At 37.6% G+C, this 20,134-nt stretch overlaps 1 protein-coding gene across 1 annotated transcript; it reads right to left on the reverse strand.

Moving 5' to 3' along the window:
- Positions 1–1,596: 1,596 nt before the first annotated feature.
- Positions 1,597–14,489, reverse strand: LOC107038462 (4-coumarate--CoA ligase-like 7). Its single transcript, XM_015257557.1, has 6 exons — positions 14,173–14,489; positions 13,908–14,084; positions 8,502–8,839; positions 3,332–3,478; positions 2,491–3,011; positions 1,597–2,377 (listed from the first exon to the last, which is right to left on the reverse strand). The coding sequence occupies exons 1-6, from the start codon at positions 14,461–14,463 to the stop codon at positions 2,052–2,054; spliced, it is 1,800 nt and encodes a 599-aa protein (XP_015113043.1). The 5' UTR covers positions 14,464–14,489; the 3' UTR covers positions 1,597–2,051.
- Positions 14,490–20,134: the final 5,645 nt, after the last annotated feature.

Genomic DNA, 20,134 nt, shown 5'->3' on the forward strand with positions numbered 1-20,134 from the left:
GCTCTAGGAGTCGAAAATAATATCTGTATGGTTCAGATATATTTTCTTATTTGAGGTTTTTATGTTACTTCAATTCTGAGAAGTATCGCACGCATTCATGAGGTGCTTTCATTGAAATTTTCCCAAAACGGTGCTTTTTGGCCAGTTGTTATTTTCATCGATAAAAAATTTGATCATTCTAAAAGAGATACTTGTAACGAAATATTTGCGTACATTTTTGTACAGTTTTGCTCATTATTTTGGTTTCTCCACTCAGTCCGTAACCTTCATTTAGATTAAATTTGGTAAGATTTCCCCCGATGACAAGTAGTTTGCGTTTAGTAGTAAAAAAAAAATTATGTATGATTTTTCCAAAGACTAATTTTAAAACTCGTGTGTTAATACTTATTGGGGACAGTCGTGGGACACGCGCAACCTGCGCTTGGCTCGTCTCGTCCAGTGCTTGGCTACGCGTGTCCTATGACTATCCCTAAAAACATTACCCCACTCCTATTACCATTCCCCCTTTTGTGTGAGCTATAACAATGGCGAAATTTCGCCCACAGTGCAAAACCTCTGGTCTTATTGTAAGATCAATATGTCCGAATCGTAAGATCGCATTTTTAAAGACTCAAAGTGATCTTAAAACCCAAAACCGTTCTTGGAACTGATAGCTATTGTTTTAAAATATTCAGTATTGATTTTTAGAGTGGCGAGAGAGGGGGAGGGTTGCACGCTAGGTCTTTCTGACCCTCATTTTTGAACCCTTACGTTTTGACCCGTACATATTGTATTTTGATGAAATTGGATATGGTCCATTATGCGGCGAACCAATAACTTCTCGACCGATTCCCTATTTTCTGTTCACTTAAATATTTGGAATGTTTTTAAATATGTCCTTATAATTATTTCAGAAAAAATCAGTGCCAGTTTCAGAAATAAAGTTCAAAATGAGTATCAGAAATAAGGGTCAAAAAGAGGTTCAGCGAAAAATACCCATTTAACCAAGAATCTTTCGAAAGTCAATACAATTCGCTCATGATTTTCAAAAAACCCATCTCCCTCGACAGAGCGAAGCGAGCGACCCGCTTCTGATTTTTATCGATGAATTTTACCGTATTTATGCCACATTTTCTCAAAATGAATCACCAAACATCGAAATAGTCACATACATAAGTACTGTCTGTACCTCCGTTATCAATAATATCACTTCTTTGTTTCATAACATTCTGAATCATTTTCGAGCTAAATTAGAAATTATCAAAATCGTACAAATACACAGCTTCCATTCGGAAACAAAAATCAGTAAAAGCGGGACTAACAGCCCTTAGCGCGGATTGAAAGAAGGAAGACTAGTTAGTTATTTGACAATGATTTCAAAAACTATACACCAAGGACCCTGGTCCTGCCTTTACTGATTTTTTATTTTATAAAGATTATTTTCCCCATCCTTCAATGCAGAGCTATCCTACTTATAGCAATCTACACACATCTACACACTATGATCATCCATTAAAAATTTCCTGACTTGGCTCTTTGTTATTATTTTCTTTATTTTTTTCTAATTTTCTATGAAAGTTCTATTTTTAAAAAACAATCTTCTCAAAATTTCCAAGAGCAATCAAACAAAAATTTGATTGACACAGTTTTTTTACAAAAACATTTGTTTTGGGGGGAGATTTCATTCTCTTCGAGTTCTGTTTATTTATTAAGCTGTTTTTGTATTTATTTATCTACTGAATTTCAATTACATAATTTTCAATAATCTATTCATGTTTATTTCGTATTCACAATAACTGAATAGCCTGATAACAAGATATGTGAATCGTAAGGAGCAGAGAGAAAGAATACACTTTCTCTCTCCCTACTTCACTTACGAGGTTGAATACTACTACTACCAACGTGACAACTTGATTCATCTACCAACTTGATGTGAAATGCAAGAATGAGGATAGGAACCCGCTAACCTTGAACAGAAAATTAGTTACATCAATGAACAGCTTGTGACCGATTTAAACCATGACATGATCAATATTAAATCCCCCCGGGTAATTAAAAGAACTGAAACCAGATCATAATTTCTGAAGTTCCCTCCTGAGAATTTTACCAGCTGCACTTTTTGGTATGGCATCGATGAACTGAACTTGGTTGATATGTTTGTGTTGAGAAAACCGCTCAGCAACATATTTTTTTATTTCTTCCTCTGAGATTTTAACGTTTGGCTTTGGCACGATAAATGCCTTTGGTACTTCTCCCAATTTTTCGTCAGGTACTCCAATTACCGCAACATCCGCGATTTTTTCGTGGCCATGAATGAAATCCTCTAGTTCAGCCGGAGCAACCTGGAAACCCTTGACTTTGATGAGTTCCTTGAGACGTCCGGTAACAAACAATTGTCCTAAACGAAATGTTCAAAATATATTTTTAAAATATGAAATAGTTTCATCCATCGATTGGATGGATATATTCTATGGATTTACGTTTTATCGTTGTGAATAATTCAATTCATACCTTTATCATCAATATGCCCCAAATCTCCTGTCTTCAACCACTTTCCATCCATACAATCCTCGGTAGCTTTCGTATTCTTATAATATCCTTTCATTACCTGTGGCCCATCTACAACAATTTCTCCAGTCTCATTAACTCCCACGTTCTTTCCAAACTTATCATCGTCTCTCCCAACAATTCGAACTTGAGTATTCACAGCAATCAAGCCCGCGGAATTCCACACGGAATATTTCGATCGTGTGATCACTGGTGATGTCTCAGTTAGTCCGTAAATCTGGGTGAAATGAAGATTTGTACCTATTTTCGAACGGAATTTGGTGATCAATTCCATTCCTATTGGGGCTGCTGCACTCGTAACGCATTTGATAGCCTCGAAATGTTTTTTCGTGAATCTACTGTTATTGGCGATGAGTTGAACCACTGGAGGAGCAACATATAGTAGTGTAGTTCGGTACTTTTCAAGAACATCCAATAAATTGTTCGATGTGAATTGGGGCATGCAGATTATTTTTGCACCTAAGCTAAAGAAAAACGAATGGTGTATTAATACCACGGAAGAAGTAAATACTGTTTCATAAGAAATTTAATAATTGAAGGAGAATCAATATCAACAACTAAAGTATATCAAATAATAAAGTAGTTTCGGAGCAATCTAGCCCTGATGATGCAGACTGAAATGTTTGCAAAACGTTGGTAAAAAGCTGAATCTAGACATGGTATCCATCCGGAAGCCGTAACAGTGAATAATAATGTTGGCCGCCAAAGCCTCAAAATTCAAATCAAAAAATGAAGTTCAGAGTTGAAAAAATGATTGATTTGCCTTATTATATCCTAGAGTTACCTGAGATAGGGTAGAAGGCAAACGCCTAAACCATAGAGATGATATAAAGGTAAAAATAGTGGCACTATCTCTTGATGTTCACCGATGGCTGGTTCGGCGAAATTGTACTCTAAGTGTTTCATTTGTGTTAAATTAGCGATGATGTTCCTGAAAACATGATTTGAGTGTAAAAAACAGAAAATCCACGAGTTTATTTTTGACGTACACACGTTTATGGACTCGTTTTGCGAAAAAGTTGGTGCGACACTATGGGGAGAAATTATTTTGCAAAAATATATCAACTATAAATTAATAAATCTGCATGAATATATTATCGTTGGATAGGGTAAGCATGAAAGTTTATTTTGAGCCCTTCGGCTCATTTCCGTTTACATAGTACTAGCGTGATGTACTATTTATCAGTGGGTTTCACCGTTTCTCTTCGGGGAACTCGTCTTCTACCAATTGAATTACAACTGATGGGTGCTAATTAAATGGGTGAAGAGGTGAGCACTTGTGCCCGTCGTTTGGAGTTTCTGAGAGTCCTCAAAATGTTCGAGAAAATACTGAAATGATTACAACAAATCCAGAATTGCAAAATTCTACAAGAATTGCAAAAAATCCAGCACTTTCTGGAGAATTTTAGAACTTTTCGGCCGAAGCCATTAATTATTCTTCAAACGTATAAATTTCTCCAAAAAATGGGTTCTAGAAATTTTTAGACATTCCTAGAAATATCCCAAACCTTCCAGAAATTTCCGAAATGTTCTAAAAAATTAATGAAATGTTAAAAAAAAATCTAGAATTGCGAATTTATTCAAAGAATAGGAAAAATCCTAGACTTTTTTGCGGTTTGAAACTTCCTAAAGAATCTATTCTATTTCTAGAGCTTTCTGGAAATTCTTCAAAGCGTTTATAAATTCTCCAAATTAACTAGAAAAGAAAACTTCATAACCCTCAATTTAGTATAAGACAGGGTTTAATCAGAGTTCAATTGCGATTGTAACGAACGATATAGTCAGGGTTCGATTGGAGTTCAACCTCTGTTCAATCACAATTCAATCAAAATTTAGTCGATATTTAGCCGGCATTTTCCTCGGGTCTAATCTGCCTTTAGCAAGATTTAATTGTGACCTCAACAAAATTTAGATGGATTTTATGTGAGGTTCAACCGGGTTCAATCACTGTTTAACGATGTTCAGGCGAGGTAAAAAAGTACAGCCAATTTTTTGAAATTTTTTAAGTACATTCTTTGATATATTTCGATGCTGTGTGTGAAGTTTCAGATTGCTGAGGTTAATGGTTCAAATGGAATAAATTATTTTTAGAAACGCAATTTAACCCGTGTTCTTATGGGGAATGTGGAAAAATGCATAGACTGAATGTAAAAATGCAACCAATGTCACAAAAATGTGTCCACGTGTGACATAATAAATAAATTTTTTGCAAAAAAAAACATCGGTTGGATTCATTTTTTAGCCAAAATTGACAAAAATCACTAAAAATCAGAATTTCTGCGTGCGCATTTGTGAGTTGCGACAACGTAGCACTTGCCGATCGTGTGGGGGTAAACGCGGTAAATGCAAAGGTGAATAAAGGATCGTTGTGGACATCATGATATCCGAAGATAATTTCCCCGATAATAGATACAAATAAAATTCATGAAATTTTTGCTCTTTAATACACTTCCCCTTGAGAGAAACCATTGTTTCTACAGTAATTTCTGCTTGAGGTTAATACAGAGTCCTCACTTCACACGGAGATCCTGGAATTCATTTACTATTTTGCTCGTCGATAGTAAATTATAATGACGTGGGTGATGAATTTTTTGGATAAGCGTATATCGTTGGAAAAAATTGACATATGTTTATGCGTGTGACTACGTACAGCGACATACTCAGCGGGGGGTTCCCCCATAGAGTATGGCAGGCCGACCAACTCTGAGGAAAAACAACTGGCGTCGGGCCGACGTTGCCACTTTTTTTACACAAATTAATTATTTTCCATTTATTATTAAAATTGAGTATAAAAATTTTTTGATGCATGTAGGATGTAGGAAAAAAATAAAATAGTTACAAAAAATATTATATGACTACAGAAGAATCTGAATATGGTCGTATTATTTAATTGAAGGGAACCGAATTTTCGTGTTCAGGGATTGGTTTTCTGCAGGAATACAATAGATTCCCCTCCGCCACACCTCCTACATTCCGTCATCGCCTGAACATCGTTAATCGAGGTTTTTCCGGTGTTTGACCTGGGTTTAACCCTCGATCACTCGCGCTCGGCCGCCAACCTTTATCCGTCGCATGGTTAGCGCAGGGCCGCTGGGTTAAACCGAGTGGCAGAAAATGTAGCAACACTGTCGCTGGAGGGTCGACAAGGATCGACTCGTACCGGCGGCGCGGCACCGTTTTTCTATCCGTTCTACGTTTCTTTTCTTTTTTTAGCTAAACAAATTTCCCGAGCAAAAAATGGGCAACGCCAAAGCTTAATAAACGGATTGAACTAGGAACTCTATTTTTTGCAGAATTTTTAAGCGTCGAGAAACATGCTCAAATATAAAAAAAACGAAAACGTGCGGCGCCGTGCTCATGGAGCGAGTGACCGAGGGTTATTGTCAGCTGAATTCTGATGAACCCTCGATTACTCGCTCAATGAGCGCGGCGCCGCATGTTTTCGTTTTTTTCTATTTTAGCGTGGTTCTCGACGCTTAAAAATTTTGAAAAAATTAAAGTTTCTAGTTCAATTCTTTTATTAAGCGTTGGCGTTATTCATTTTTTCTGAGGAAATTTCTTGAGTTGGAAAAAAAATAAAGGTCAAACGCAAAGAAAAGCGGCGTCGCACCGCCCGGTGCCAGTGAGTCCCTGTCGATCGCTACTGTTACGTTCCAAGCTGGTTCTCCGTTGAACAGATGGCAGGTCCAATGCCCGTGGAGCGCTAAAGCACTCTGCTCCACAAGTGCGGGAATTTTCGAATAAAAATAATTGAACACGAACACCAATTTAATTAGATAATCCAATCGAAACGTTTATATTTACTTTTCAAAACTTAGAAGATATTTTACAACAACACTTTGGGTTTTTAAAACTTGAGAAGACGATAACAATTTCTCTCGAACTTCTCGTATCCACGTATGGGGTGGATCTGCCCTTACTCTTACTCTAAAAATTAGTCTAAGTGTCGAAGACGAAGGGCTCATCCCACAGAAAAGAGTAGGGGACCAATCGTGGCCTTGAATCCAGTGAACAGTGTTGGTCTAACACCCCCGCGATCGCTCGAGCTGGCCCAGCCCCAACTCTCGAGTCTACGTGACTTGAACAAAGGGCCTTACATGTGGTTTTTCGGGAGAGACAGAAAATGCTGGAATTTCACCCGGGGAAAATAAACTGTCTCCAGGAAAAGGTTTTACGACTCGAACGGTTTAATGTCAAGCTAGAATTGCACTCGAAAACTCTATAGAAAAAAAACAATACAAAGGATCTTTTATTTTTGGATGGCCAGAGCTACGTCGAGAGACTCTTTAGATTTATTACTCGTTTCCTGTTTACGAGTTTCTCGAACTTACTTTCCAAAATTCTATATTTTCTTGTTTCCAAAACCGTGGGAATATTTCAACTAGCTTAAAAATAATATTGGATTTATAAAATTATCAGATAAAAATATTTGAATCTCAATGGTATAATTTAGTGGAATAATGGTAGTCATAGGGACTATATATGGTAACTAGTGGTTTACGCGACACTGGAGCGACAGTGTCGCTATATACATTCATTGCCACACTTGAGATGTGCACATTACGGTAAGCGCTAACGTGGCAACAACGCGCTCGGTTTAACTCAGCGGTGCTGCGCTAACCGTGCGTCGGATGAAGGCTGGCGGACGAGCGCGAGTGGTCGAGCGTTAAATCAGAGCCATCAATAAATATGTATAAGCATGCAATATAATACAGTGATATTAGGAGTTCTGTAGAGGTTTGATACGTGAAGCCGATGACGCTACCATCGTTTAATTCAATTCAGAAGACTCAAGAGCGATATTTTTGTTCTCTTAAATGGAGGAAAAATTCTGGTCCACACATTTACAGAGACCGTGCGTTCGAATTCCTATTTGTAATCCTTTTTTTTTGGTTCTCACAGAAAGGAACCCTTTCCGAAGAGGTAATTTGAGTCGGAAGGCTGCAAACTTCTTTTCCTATAGCGTATAGACTAAATGCAAAAAAAAGGCTATTGCAAAATTCTGGAAATACACAGGCTTCCTTCACAACGGTCATTTTTGTTGACGCCTTCCCACTGTCTTTCAACCAATAATTTTAAGACAAGTTCAACCATTCCAATTTTGAGAAGTCCTAGAATTTTCTGAAACTACAAGACGGCTACCGTCCCAACAACGGCCAGTGAAGGCATCCGCACGGAGAAAAATATTCAATAAAAATCACGTATCTTTTCCGTAATTCTGGAGCGAAATGTGGTTGTAGGAAATTTTACGGAACTGTCACGGAATTTTTCAGGAGCGTTCCATAATTTTTACCTGAATCTCCCGTGAAAAATTACGATACCGTCACGTAAATTGTCTGCGTCGATTCAAAATCAAATATTTATACCTCATGAAGTGCAATACTATCGCAAAATTGTTCAGTATAATGCTGGTCTTTAGTTAGCAGACAATTCGAATTTTTACTCAATTAATATCGTGTAATTTAGGCTTCGTGTATGATCTGTTTGTGTCAGAACAGAACAATTATTTTTTGTATAGTTAAAATTAAGATGTTTGTTAATCAGTAATTTTCATTAAAAAACCCCTAAACCACAGTTTTACCCCACATACACTGTGTCGGTTTAGTTTCCTGTATGTTATTGGACATTGGCCAGATGGAATTTCGGGAGCTGACCTGGATAATCGATTCCAATAAGTCCCAAATTTAGCATCGCGTACACTCGAACCTTTTTTCATCCCTGATTTTATATAAATATGCATCCAAGCTCATCCAATATATTTATTAAACATTCATCGGCGTTATCATTCGAGAACCCCGCCGACATCATCCTATCCTCCGGATAGGACCCCTGAGCAAACTCCCCGTCAGCTCACGACAAGCCGAAGTGTTGATGACTGACGGAGTCAGAACCCGCATTCCGTTGCAGTACTTTGGAGCGATCTCCTTGAAAAACTAATCGAAGTTTCATCTTACCTGTGAGTCAGCTCCACACCCTTGGGTACCCCAGTAGTTCCACTCGAATAAGGCATCAATGCAGTATCATTTTTATCATCGACTCCAGTATGCTTCCCAGTTTTTTCGAACTCCTCAATTCTATCATTCACTAAATCCCTGAAGTTTATCGCACCAGATGGCACCGGCTCGGTTCCACTTGGAACAACCATTGGTGGCAGACGAATCGAATTTTGCCCTTTGATACTCTCCACAATTTCTGAATATTTCTCTTTAGTTGTGATTACTGCAGCAGCCTCTGAATTTTTTAGTTGAAGATTCATTTCATGAACTGTATAGGCAGGATTTATTAACGTGAACTAAAAAAAAATGAGAAAAAATTATTCAGTTGCATATCCAAGAAGAATTGGCGTACCAATTCCAAAGCAAAAACCGAATGAAAAAATGAAAGTAAATATAATGAGTCAAATCACTAATAGAACGGTACACGCAGAGAAATGTTCAGTAAAAATTACGGAACTAACAGTTCGCTCACGGATTATGGAATCGACTCAGAAAATTTAAGTATGACGGTATCGTAATTTTTCGGAACGCTCTGGAAAAATTCCGTGATTTTAGATGAAAATTACGTGACAGTTCCGTAAAATTTCCTACAACCACATTTCGCACCGGAATTACGGAAAAAATACATCATTTTTATTGATTATTTTTCTCACTCGGATTTCAGCCAATCAGAGCGCAGTATTTGAGGCTGTTAAACAGCTTTATTTCACAAATTTCTAAAAATTTCCCACGGAAATTCACTAGTAGCTTTTCAAATGTTTCTCATCTTTCAACGCATTTTACGTTTAATATTCTGTGTTACAGATAAACAAAAAAGTGGGTTGTCAATGTATGGCTGTGTAAATGTATCCGGATGCTGTTCACTGCACTCTGCTTGGCCGAAATCCGAGTGGAAAAATAATCCGTCAAATACCACTCGTGCTTCAAAATTAATCGGATATTTTCCTCAAGCTTCCCTGCCTAGGAACGATTGTGTCAAATTTTGCAGGTTTAAAATCCCTCGTGCTTCGCACTCGGACGGTAACAAATATCCGATAATTTTGAAGCACTAGTGGTATTACTACTGAATATTTCTCTCCGTGTGTAAGAAATATTGCAAAAAGACCTCTGTGGTTTGTATGCGCAATTTGAACACGAGATATGCGTGAGACATGCGTAGTAGAGTGGGTACCTATTCTGGAGTTGTGTAAAGCTAGTTCTGCACTGAGAAAATAGCTATTTTCGGCACAAGGCTGAAAAAGTATTTTTCCGGCCTGTTGCGATGGGGTTTTTTACTCGTGTGGCGTTGGCCTCCGAGCCGTAGGCGAGGAGTGGCCAACCACACGAGTAAAAAAACCCCATCGCAACAGCCCAGGAACAATATTTTTCTGTAGTGATTTTCAAGTTTTCGAGTTTGGAAAGTATGTAATACCAATTCTCAGATGAGAAATCGTGAGAAGCAGTACAGAAAACAACTTTTCTGACGAGTGTGAGGGTTGCGAACCGAGGCGAAGCCGAGGAATGCAATCCTACCAGTCAGAAAAGTTTTTTTCGACCGAGTGGCGAACATAATTTTTCTTTTTAATGTCCGTAAACAATGTCTTTACAATGTCCGTCTTACGTACAGTGTNAATTCCTGATAGTGATGAAGAGTTAGGCAGTGAGGAGAATTTATTTACTGATGAGGAGGAGTTTATTGGTGATGTGACATTTGAAGAAAATGGAAATAAAATATTCTCCGATTTTTCAATTACGTTTTGTATCATATTTTTTTATAATTATAACTTTCTTTTTTTTGCGAATTCTTAACGATTTTTAAAAATTGTATTTTGTAATTATTATAATTAATTTTTTTCAATTATAAATACTTTACAAGTTTTTTGAACTACATATTTAATGAATATAATTAATTTTTTCTTCAGAAGTTGCGCATAATTTTTAAATCACACTTTTTTATAATTATTTTTTTAAATAAATGTGATCTTTGTTCTTCAGTGGGGGGGGGGCTTCACCCCCACCCCCCCTCCGCCCACAGACTTCATCACGCACTTATCATATAAAATAGTACACGCAACACGTGCGGACAGCAGGCGATCTCACTCGGGCGGCTGCGCCGCCCTCGTGAGTAACCGCCTGCTTTCCGCACTAGTTGCGTAATGTACTGTTTTAGAAATACGTCTTTACTTGTATCAAAAAAGTCATGGCTCGAAAGTTGACAAAAAGAAAATATCTCGCACTGAGAAAAGAAACGTTTCGGCAAGAGATTTTATACTCATCCTGAAGATGAGGGGTCATTTGTTCACAACGAGAAAGCAACTTCTCGAGCCAAGTCAAGTGATTTTTGTATAAAAATATTTTAGATTTGAGACTTGAAAATTATTGAATAAATTGATTCAACTAGATTTGGTTTCAGAGATCACTTCCTTGTAATACAAAAATGATGCAAGTGAAGACATACTATCATACCTATCAACTTTTTTTTTCTGTGTGCATGGTGAAGTGCCGAGCTCTTCACTTTGCATGTGCGAAAGTCTATTTCCGCACTTCTCTTAGGCCTGACTTTCACACGTATCATGCGTACGAACGTGAATTTCCGCACATGAAATTTCATTTCCAAATGACGATCTCTTCTCCCATTCGCATTTACACGTTCACATTCTCATGTGCATGGAAGAGGAAATCATCATCCGAAAACAAGATCTATCTAAAATGTAATAAAATAGGTCTATACGAATACGTTTTCTATAAATTTCTAATTCTGAATCCTGGACGAAGTGATGTGTGAAAATCACCCTTCACACATGAGAAGTACGGAAATTAACTTTCGTCCATGCAAAGTGCGGAGCCCGGCACTTCCACACACTGAAATGTAGTGTGTAGTGTACAGGGTGTAACTTTATTGGTAGAAAACCGTGCGCCCACTGGCTCGGAAACCCTCAGTGCAAGAAATTTTTTTTTTAATTGGTTATCTATTCAATTTTGAATAAGTAACGAGTAATGAAACCAATGAGGCTATGTCTAGCGGAAAACGAGTCAGAAAGAGGACGATTTTCAAGGCTATCTCGCATTTAGTATAAATAATTGGGCTACTGTGCGAATAAACAAAACAAACAAGGGACAACGAGCATATGACAGTGAGCATGTCACTGAGTGCTGTTTTAATGTTTTTTTTTGTCATTCCGACCGTAAGGCTTTTCATACTTGTAACGTAATATACTATTTCGGCCTAATGACGAAATATACTATTTATTGAACCCTGACAGCTGTAACCCGCAACATGAATACCAAATGGCATCTAGCGGATGGACTACTTCTAGAGCGCCCACTTATCGCATTTTTTATATTTTTCCGATCACATGATAATCCTCTGTGTATTCCGAGGGTCCAGCTTGCCTAATTCCTCATTTTTTGTTCATAGTCCATTTTATCCCATTCTACCCTGCGCTTCCTTTAAATATTCAAATAATGATATAGATTTTATAATTAATTGGATGAGTACTTGAAAATATTTCTGATTTCTTTACTTTTTATAATAAACGACTATTTGAAAATATGAAAGTATAACTACTGATTATTATCACAGTGGCAGAATTTTCGATCACAATTATCCATTGATAGAGTAAAAAAAATGTTGACGGTCAATATTGCCAATTCATAAAATAGATGATTATTAACCCTAGTCTGGTCACCCTACGCGACCCAACGACTTTGGTCACGTCCGCGGGGAAGTGCCGCCGTGTTATCTAGGCCCGAACGTTGCCAAATTCACTCTACACTGCCCGGGTGCATTTAGCGAGTTTCCGGCAACGTCGCGTAACAGGCACTTCCATTCAACATGGGAAAAAATAATTCCTCTGTGAGAAAAAAATTGTTTTCTTCAGGAATTTCGAGAATTATGTTGTTCTGAACTACTCTAATTTTTTAGATACTTTAATTGAAAAAGTCAAATTTTTTTGAATTTTTCCGATCAGCCATTCAATGGCAATTTAAGAAAAACGACGGGCTGCGGTGTCTCCCTCATATGGTGACCAATCTAGGGTTACGATGATTATTTAATAGTAAATTGTACACCAAGGGAGGAAAACAGGACATTCGAACCCGCGTGTGGATTATTGCCCGAGGCGACGCCAAGGGTTCCTAGCTGCACATACTATTTTTCTGTACTGCTTCTCACGATTTCTCGTCTGGGAATTGGTATTACATACTTCCCAAACTCGAAAACTTGAAAATCACTACAGAAAAATATTGTTCCTGGGCTGTTGCGATGGGTTTTTTTTACTCGTGTGGCGTTGGCCAGTCCTCGCCTACGGCTCGGAGGCCAACGCCACACGAGTAAAAAACCCCATCGCAACAGGCCGGAAAAATAGTATTTCGTCATAACCCCGTCACCGCGCCCAATATACAAGACCAATGTCCGGGCGCGCGCGCCCGCCGAATGTCGCCCTGCTACTAGAGAACTGGAGGATATAGTTCGATTTTTCTTCGTAAATGCAGGGAGGAACATGGGTTAATTCATTTTGAGGATCGTTGAAAACAACAGCTAGTTTCTTCTCCGCTCTCGTAAACTTTACACACTCGTACTACTATTTTATATATAATAAAATATACTATTTTTATTACCTTCGAATGTCTGACAACGAAAATTCGATTCCGAATGATTAAATTCAATTATTTCACCTTTGTCTCGAACAATCAAAATGCTAGTAAAAAAAATGAAATTTTTGAAAAATCATAACTCGCTGAAAAAAAATCGAATCGCTTTGAAAGTTTTATGAGAGGTTGCTCTCATGTACTCCTTCTTAGAAAAAAATCTTCAAGACAATTTGAAACATGAAATTATTTTCATTTCGGATTTTATGTGGAATTGCTCAGTAAGCTTTACTATGTTAACATAGTAAGCGTTACTAACATAGTAGAGCTTACTATGTAACATAGTAGTCATTGCTATGTCCATAGTAACTATTACGATGTTCCATGGTAGCCATTACCATGTCCATAGTAATACTTACAAAACTTTGGCAATGTTTACTATGTGCGAATTCCGATATAGTAATCTTTACTAGTTTATTTTTTCCGTGTAGATATAACAGGTTGAGCCAGCGTATAATTTTTGCCGCTGGGTCAGTAGTGTTGAAACATACGAGAAATTGGCCCAGCGACCAACCGCTGGGATAACCTGTTAAATCTAGTAACCTTGATGTCAGCCTACCTAAGGAGCGTGTGTTGGCTGAACAGTCCGTGAAGCATCTGATGAGTCCGTGACACTCAATCAGAGCAAAGATTTTGCGCATTTTTCTCGAGCTAAAATAGTACTCCTTGCGGAAATGATTGATGGCTGAAATGATTGCATATCCAATAAAACTAGAAAGGAAATAATAAGATTACTTTTACACCTGCTTCACTCGCTCCCAACACAACGATGACAAACTCGGGAATATTCGGCAGCACAACTGCCAGAGTATCTCCAGGTCTTAAATTATTTTGACGCAACGAAGTTGCCAATCTCCCGGACAATTTTCTCAACTCTCCATATGAGTAAGATCTGCCTGATACCGCACATACCTGGCGAAAAAACAAAATCTTGCTCATCAAAAAAGTTAAGCGCACAATATGTGAATTATATAATAATAGAGAATGGATTAATAGGTACAATTGCAGTTTTATTCCACCATGTATCAATGTCCCTCCAGATTAACTGATGTAGATAGCCCGAGGGAATTTCCACATCCCCGAAAGGACTGCTGAACACATTCTGTTCATCAATAATAGATCCAACACTGTCCGAAGTTGTTTTGCCACTTAATTTTTTTTTAGAAGTACAAAACCGATTTGTAAAGTGTAGTCTGTCGAATCTGAAATCGGTTTTACCCAACAACGGATTGATAATGAACTTTCCATTCGCAAACACTTGTATTCTATGAAACATGACAAGTCGCAGCATTGTGGCGCGAGAACGGGCCTGTTAACTCGATGGATAGTCAATCGAGACTGATTGGGAAGCCAAGACCATAGTTCAATTTGCATGCGAAACTCCATTAACGATTTGGCGCCACGTCTGACAGGTATTCATGCGTGTAAGAGGGACAGAGAAAGATATCGAAATGAAGGCAAGCTTCATGAATCTATCCTCTTCGTCATCATCGCGAGTAGCGTGTTGGAATGAAATGACGCATCTAACGGCGTTAATTATTAATATTCGTATTCACATCGATTATTTAAATTGATTAAATTGGTCAGTTTTACACATTACCATTGATTAATGACAAGTTTAAATGAATTGAATTGCATGAATGGAATGACAAAGTTGAATAATAATTATTTTGGGTAATGATTATCAACTTTCCGGTGAGAATAAAGGAGGAAGTTATGGTAATGACCCCGAAAAAGAACTGCTGAATTTCGATGTTTTGTTCACGTCGCATTTCCGCGCTAGAATCATTCTGAAACGTTTTTAAAGATGTGTTCACTTGTGTGCGTGTCATTCCATGCCAACTGGTGAGGTCGGAAATCTTTAGGTCTTAAATCGGTGTGAAATTTTTTCTGATGATACCCCTAGACTATATGAGTATCGTACCAATTTTTTTTCGATTGTTTAAACCGTTAATTTGTTATAAATTTTTGAAATTTTCAGGAATTTAAAGAATGTTATATTCTTTGCAGTTTTAGAAAAATTTTCGCGCATGAGAAAATATGCGACCTCAAAAGGGAATTTTTTTTACGAATTTTTGAAGATGGCAATTTCTAAAAAAATTATATTTTTGCATTTATCATGCAGCACAGTGGAAAGTATAAAAAAAAACTTTATTATTACAATTATAATCATAATATTATAATGGCATTGGTCTTTTCATCTTGAAGCAACTGAGCGACGGTGGTGGAAGAGCAGTTAGAGCGCAAGATTGTCACGCGGTGGACGTGGGTTCAATCCCATCAACGGGCGGTAAAAGAAGTGAGAAGTGAGAACACAACGTGTATTGAGCTGCTGTGAAATCTGTAATCAAGAATTGATTGAGAAGTGATTTTGATTACTGTAGGGCGCTTATGCTGTAGGGCGATTATGTACTCCACATTTGTGGGAGAAATTAAAAATAGCTCTTTGGTAAGTTGATCATTTCGTATTTTTGTCTATGCAGAAAATGATTTCTCGATATTTTGTTACACAGTGATGTCCTTCTCTGAATAGATAAAAATATGAAATGATCATCTTACCAAAGAATTAATTTAAATTTCTCCCATAAATATAGAGCACTTGCGTAATCACTCTGCAGTAATCAAAATCACTTCTCAATCAATTCTGAATTACAGATTTCACAGCAGCTCAATACACGTTGTTCTTACCGATGGTCAGGGAGTGACTGTCGGAAGTCTGTTGACTGTCCCACCCTACTCACAGGGGTGAGCACTTTTGTTGCGAAAAAGCATACTGAATAATTGACCTTGATACATCGAGAGACTGAACAGTATGCACTGAATTATTTTTATTTTTCGATGAACAATCGCAATAGAATGAGGACAGTTTATAAGCCAACGTCTTATTTATGAGGGAGATACAAAGCCCAAACGCAGGAATAAATCCACCACCTACAGATTTAATCCATTGATTTCGTCCGAAGATTCTCGAAAGATCTTCCAAAGATAGACATTTCTCTGCCCGCATGCATGCCCATTTCCTTGATAGTTATAATCACTTAAATACTGTTTTGTTTGTGGCCTGGAAAAGAAATATTTGAATGATCTTCATGATGTCTATGAGATACTGAGTATTGATTCAGATACATGGTGTGAGTATTATAACCCATCAGAATTTCAGGGACAAAAACAACAATTGGAAAAATTTCACAGTGTGCCACTGATGGAATTTTTCGAGCATCTATTAGTTCCATTAGTTCCACAAATCCCCGAATATTCTTGTAATACCTTTCATTTTGTTTTCAGTTTTGGAGATTCAAAATATCATGGCACTCAATCATATGCCTATTTCAATAGGTCGCATATGACTCGTGGTACGTCTTATGGCCCGTATGCGACTTGTTGAAGTCGAACGTCCGATTTCAATTCGAGAATAGGCTCCCCGGTGCAACTGAGTCCCTATCAGCATTGGGCATCTGTCGATGACCGCAGTTTTTTTACATAACATCGTAAAAAACGTGTAATTTACGTAATAAATGTAATAAATGTAAAAAACCAGCCGACGTTACTTATTATCGTAAACCGTGAACCTTCGCGAAGATTATACCTCACAAGGGTGATAAATCACGAGGGTCATGCCGTGTAAGGGATGAATTTTACAAGGGTCAATCTCATTATTTATCGATCTCTATTGAATTCGTGGCGTCATCATTGTGTCTTGACATTAACTTGTCTCATTCAACATTCTTAAATGAAAAAACTAATTCAATTGTCTTTGGTAGCTTTTTTGAACTCTTCAGAACAAAATGATTCTTTTCAGGTCCAACTGGGCTTTTCCCGGACTACAGATAATAAAGCGGAAAATCCAATAAAGTTCAATTGATAATGAGATTGACTTTCTCACAACGGAGAAAACTTGTGACATTGGTCTTTTACAACGTTTGACCCTCGTGAAATTTACTCTTTACGAGGTAGAGTAAACTGTCCAGTAGATGGACACCTAAGAAAACCGCCCAGTAGATGGACGTTTGTTTTTTAGCAATTGAAACAAAAAATTGATCGAAAAAAATCGTCACTCAGGGGTTAAGAATCACAACAGTTAGTGAAAATTCAAAGCAACAATTCACATTTCAGTATTTTTTTGCGTAATTTCCTATCCAAAAGTAGCTCGTCCACCTATAGGGCAGTGTCCATCTACTGGGTAGCTTACCCTATTAGGTCATGTTTTTGTGTTTCTTAAAATGCCGCGAATCGTGGATTTTAATCATACGAGTCCGGAAATGGTTTTATCGCCGTGTGGCTTACAATATTTTGTCTCTGGGCCCGAAAACCGCGATTCAATCGAGGAAATCGATGTTAGAATCGCGGTTTTACAGTCCTAGGGACATAAAATGATATTTTATGCCTCAAGTACCGAGAACCGTGTTCTAACCGAACAAAGTGAAATTAAAATTCGCAGTTTATCTGTCCTCGGGCCACAATATACTATTTTTTATGTGTCTAATACTGCGTCTTTGTCACGCGGAATAAAATAAAACATTTTAGTAATCGAAAATTGCAAGCTTTTCGAAGAAATATAAAAAATGTAAAAAACCCGTCGAGGTAATTTACGTAAATTACGTCGGTAAAAAACGGTGCAATTTACCAACGCAATTTACATGCCCAACCCTGGTCCCTGTCAGCCGCTCGAGCGACAGTGTTGCTACATTCACTGCCACACTCGAAATGCGTACACAGAGGTAAGCGCCAATGTGGCAACAGCGCGCTCGATTTAACCCAGCGGCACTGCGCTAACTATGCGACAGATGAAGGCTGGCGACCGAGCGCGAGGGTGATCGAGGGTTAATAACGGAAAGGAGGGTTATCAAGAAAGGTTCCAATGGAACATGTTGAGGAGATTGAGTGCCAGACAATATCGTTTACGTTAGAAAGAAGATGTATACACGGAGAGAAGAGCCATGGTAAAGAGTCCCATGTCAAATTTACGACTTGTATGTATTCCTAAAATTTAGGAAGCATTACTATGCTATGGTAATGATTCCTATGGGGTATGGTATTACACACTATGGGCGATGGTACGTCTCTCGATGGGAATGAAGCCTATGAACATAGGAGAAATTACTATATTGAATAGTACCCTCTACCATGTTACAGGGTAGAGTGTACTATTAATTATGGTAAAGGAACCCATAGTCGTTTGGTAAAGTTTACCATAGTTTATAGGAGAGATTACCATGCACTATGGTAACATGACCTATATTATATGGTAAAACGTGAAAAAGTCATAAAATGTCACGAATATAAAAGATAATGATCACTAAACTATATCATGATAATGATGAGTATAATGAGATAGAAATTTCAAGTGGGATATATATTTATAAATTTTTTTCTTCTCGTATACCCTTTCGGGTCTTTACGATTTGTTCCCTTCCCACCGCCCAACCCCCTGGAGTATTCTTGTAATTGTTGAGTAACAAGAATAACTTGATTATTTGGCTCTAGGATTACGATATTGATCAAATGTAATTGAGGATCAGCCTCGGTCGGCATCATCAATATTACGTTTTCCCTGATATTATGTCCCAAATAATTGAGAGAGCTTACTATTGTAATATCTCCAGATCGATTGGACGGGAGAACTGGCAGAAAATGACGATAATTTGGATCTAATTCTAATCTCTTGTTAAGAGCTGGACCAGGGAGAAAAGGTGGTGGTAAAGACTTGTTGATGAGTAACCGATAATTCAATTTTAATTGTGCCTTGATGGCTATTTTTAGTATTTTCTACGATATCGAGAAAAGGAGAGATTACCATGTATAAATAGTACTGATTACCATCCACATGGTAATCTCTCCTATAATAATGGTTGTCGTTGCTATATTGTATAGTAATGCCTACCATGTTCGAATGGTATTGATTACTATACAACATAGTACGCTTTACTGTTGAACATAGTAAAAATTACTATTGAGATTGACTTAGAAACCCTTTTACCATAATTTATGGTAACCTCTACCATATAAAAGTAACCCCTACCATTCACTTTTCTCCGTGTATATCATAAATCAAATTCTGCTGATCAATGGTGAATTCAAGTGTATTGGGCTTCCATGTCGGTACTTGCATGAACTCGATGATTATGCGGTTTCATCGAAATTACGTGTTTTTATGTTGGAGGTGCCGGTACGTCAAATATAGTTAATTTCTCTGAGATTTCTGATAAGTTTATCATTCCTTTATCATTCCATGACGGTTTTACAGTATTTTCACTTCTGCATTCATAATAAATTCCCATTTTCCCATATTTAACATAGATTCGTGGTTTTCATGTACGCAACTGTAAAACATAGGGGAGGGTGGGGTAAAATGGACACTTGACTTTTTTAAAAATTTTCATAACGTGTTGAATTGTTTATGAAATGCAATAATTTTGTTTTTCAATTGAAAGGACAATGATTCCCCTTTGTGATTAGCTTAAACTGAGCTCAACTGATGAATCTGTTTCTGAGTTATGAATATTTTAAAAAAAATCAAGTGTCCATTTTACCCCACCCTCACCTATATCGGCATATTTCCACTCAGAAGATACAAAAATATTTTCAAATGGCGTAAATTCAATTACTCTTTGCGTTTCTTGAGTCACATATCTCCCCGAGTGGAAATTCCGGTCAGGTCTTGATCAAGTTTGGATCAGGTTAGACCTGACCACTGATCAGATATTGATCAAATTGACGGATCTGGTCTTGATCAGACATGTTACGCCTCTGACCAATCCGGATTTGATCAGGACGAATGGATCCGAACTTGATCAAGTCAACTGTATGAAAACCGGATGACCTGTCTATCTGTGTCAATAACAATTATCAATGATAATTAATCCAAAACAAAAGATAATTCAATTTTTTCACCGTAGGCCGCCTCTCTTAATGAATCTCTACTGTTATTACCTCTGAAAAAGCTTATCATTTTCTTACCGATG

The sequence above is a fragment of the Diachasma alloeum genome, unplaced genomic scaffold (assembly GCF_001412515.2).
Source record: "Diachasma alloeum isolate Michigan unplaced genomic scaffold, Dall2.0 Dall_scaffold_00284, whole genome shotgun sequence".
In the NCBI taxonomy this organism is placed as follows: domain Eukaryota; kingdom Metazoa; phylum Arthropoda; class Insecta; order Hymenoptera; family Braconidae; genus Diachasma; species Diachasma alloeum.

Excerpts from the sequence above, each read along its gene's own strand:
- LOC107038462 (XM_015257557.1), bottom strand. The coding sequence starts at position 14,463 with ATGCTGCGACTTGTCATGTTTCATAGAATACAAGTGTTTGCGAATGGA. Across the intron at positions 8,840-13,907 it reads CGAGTGAAGCAGGTGTAAAA|TTCACGTTAATAAATCCTGC; the intron begins GTAATCTTATTA and ends ATTTTTTTTTAG. Across the intron at positions 3,012-3,331 it reads TGCCTTCTACCCTATCTCAG|CTTAGGTGCAAAAATAATCT; the intron begins GTAACTCTAGGA and ends GTTTTTCTTTAG.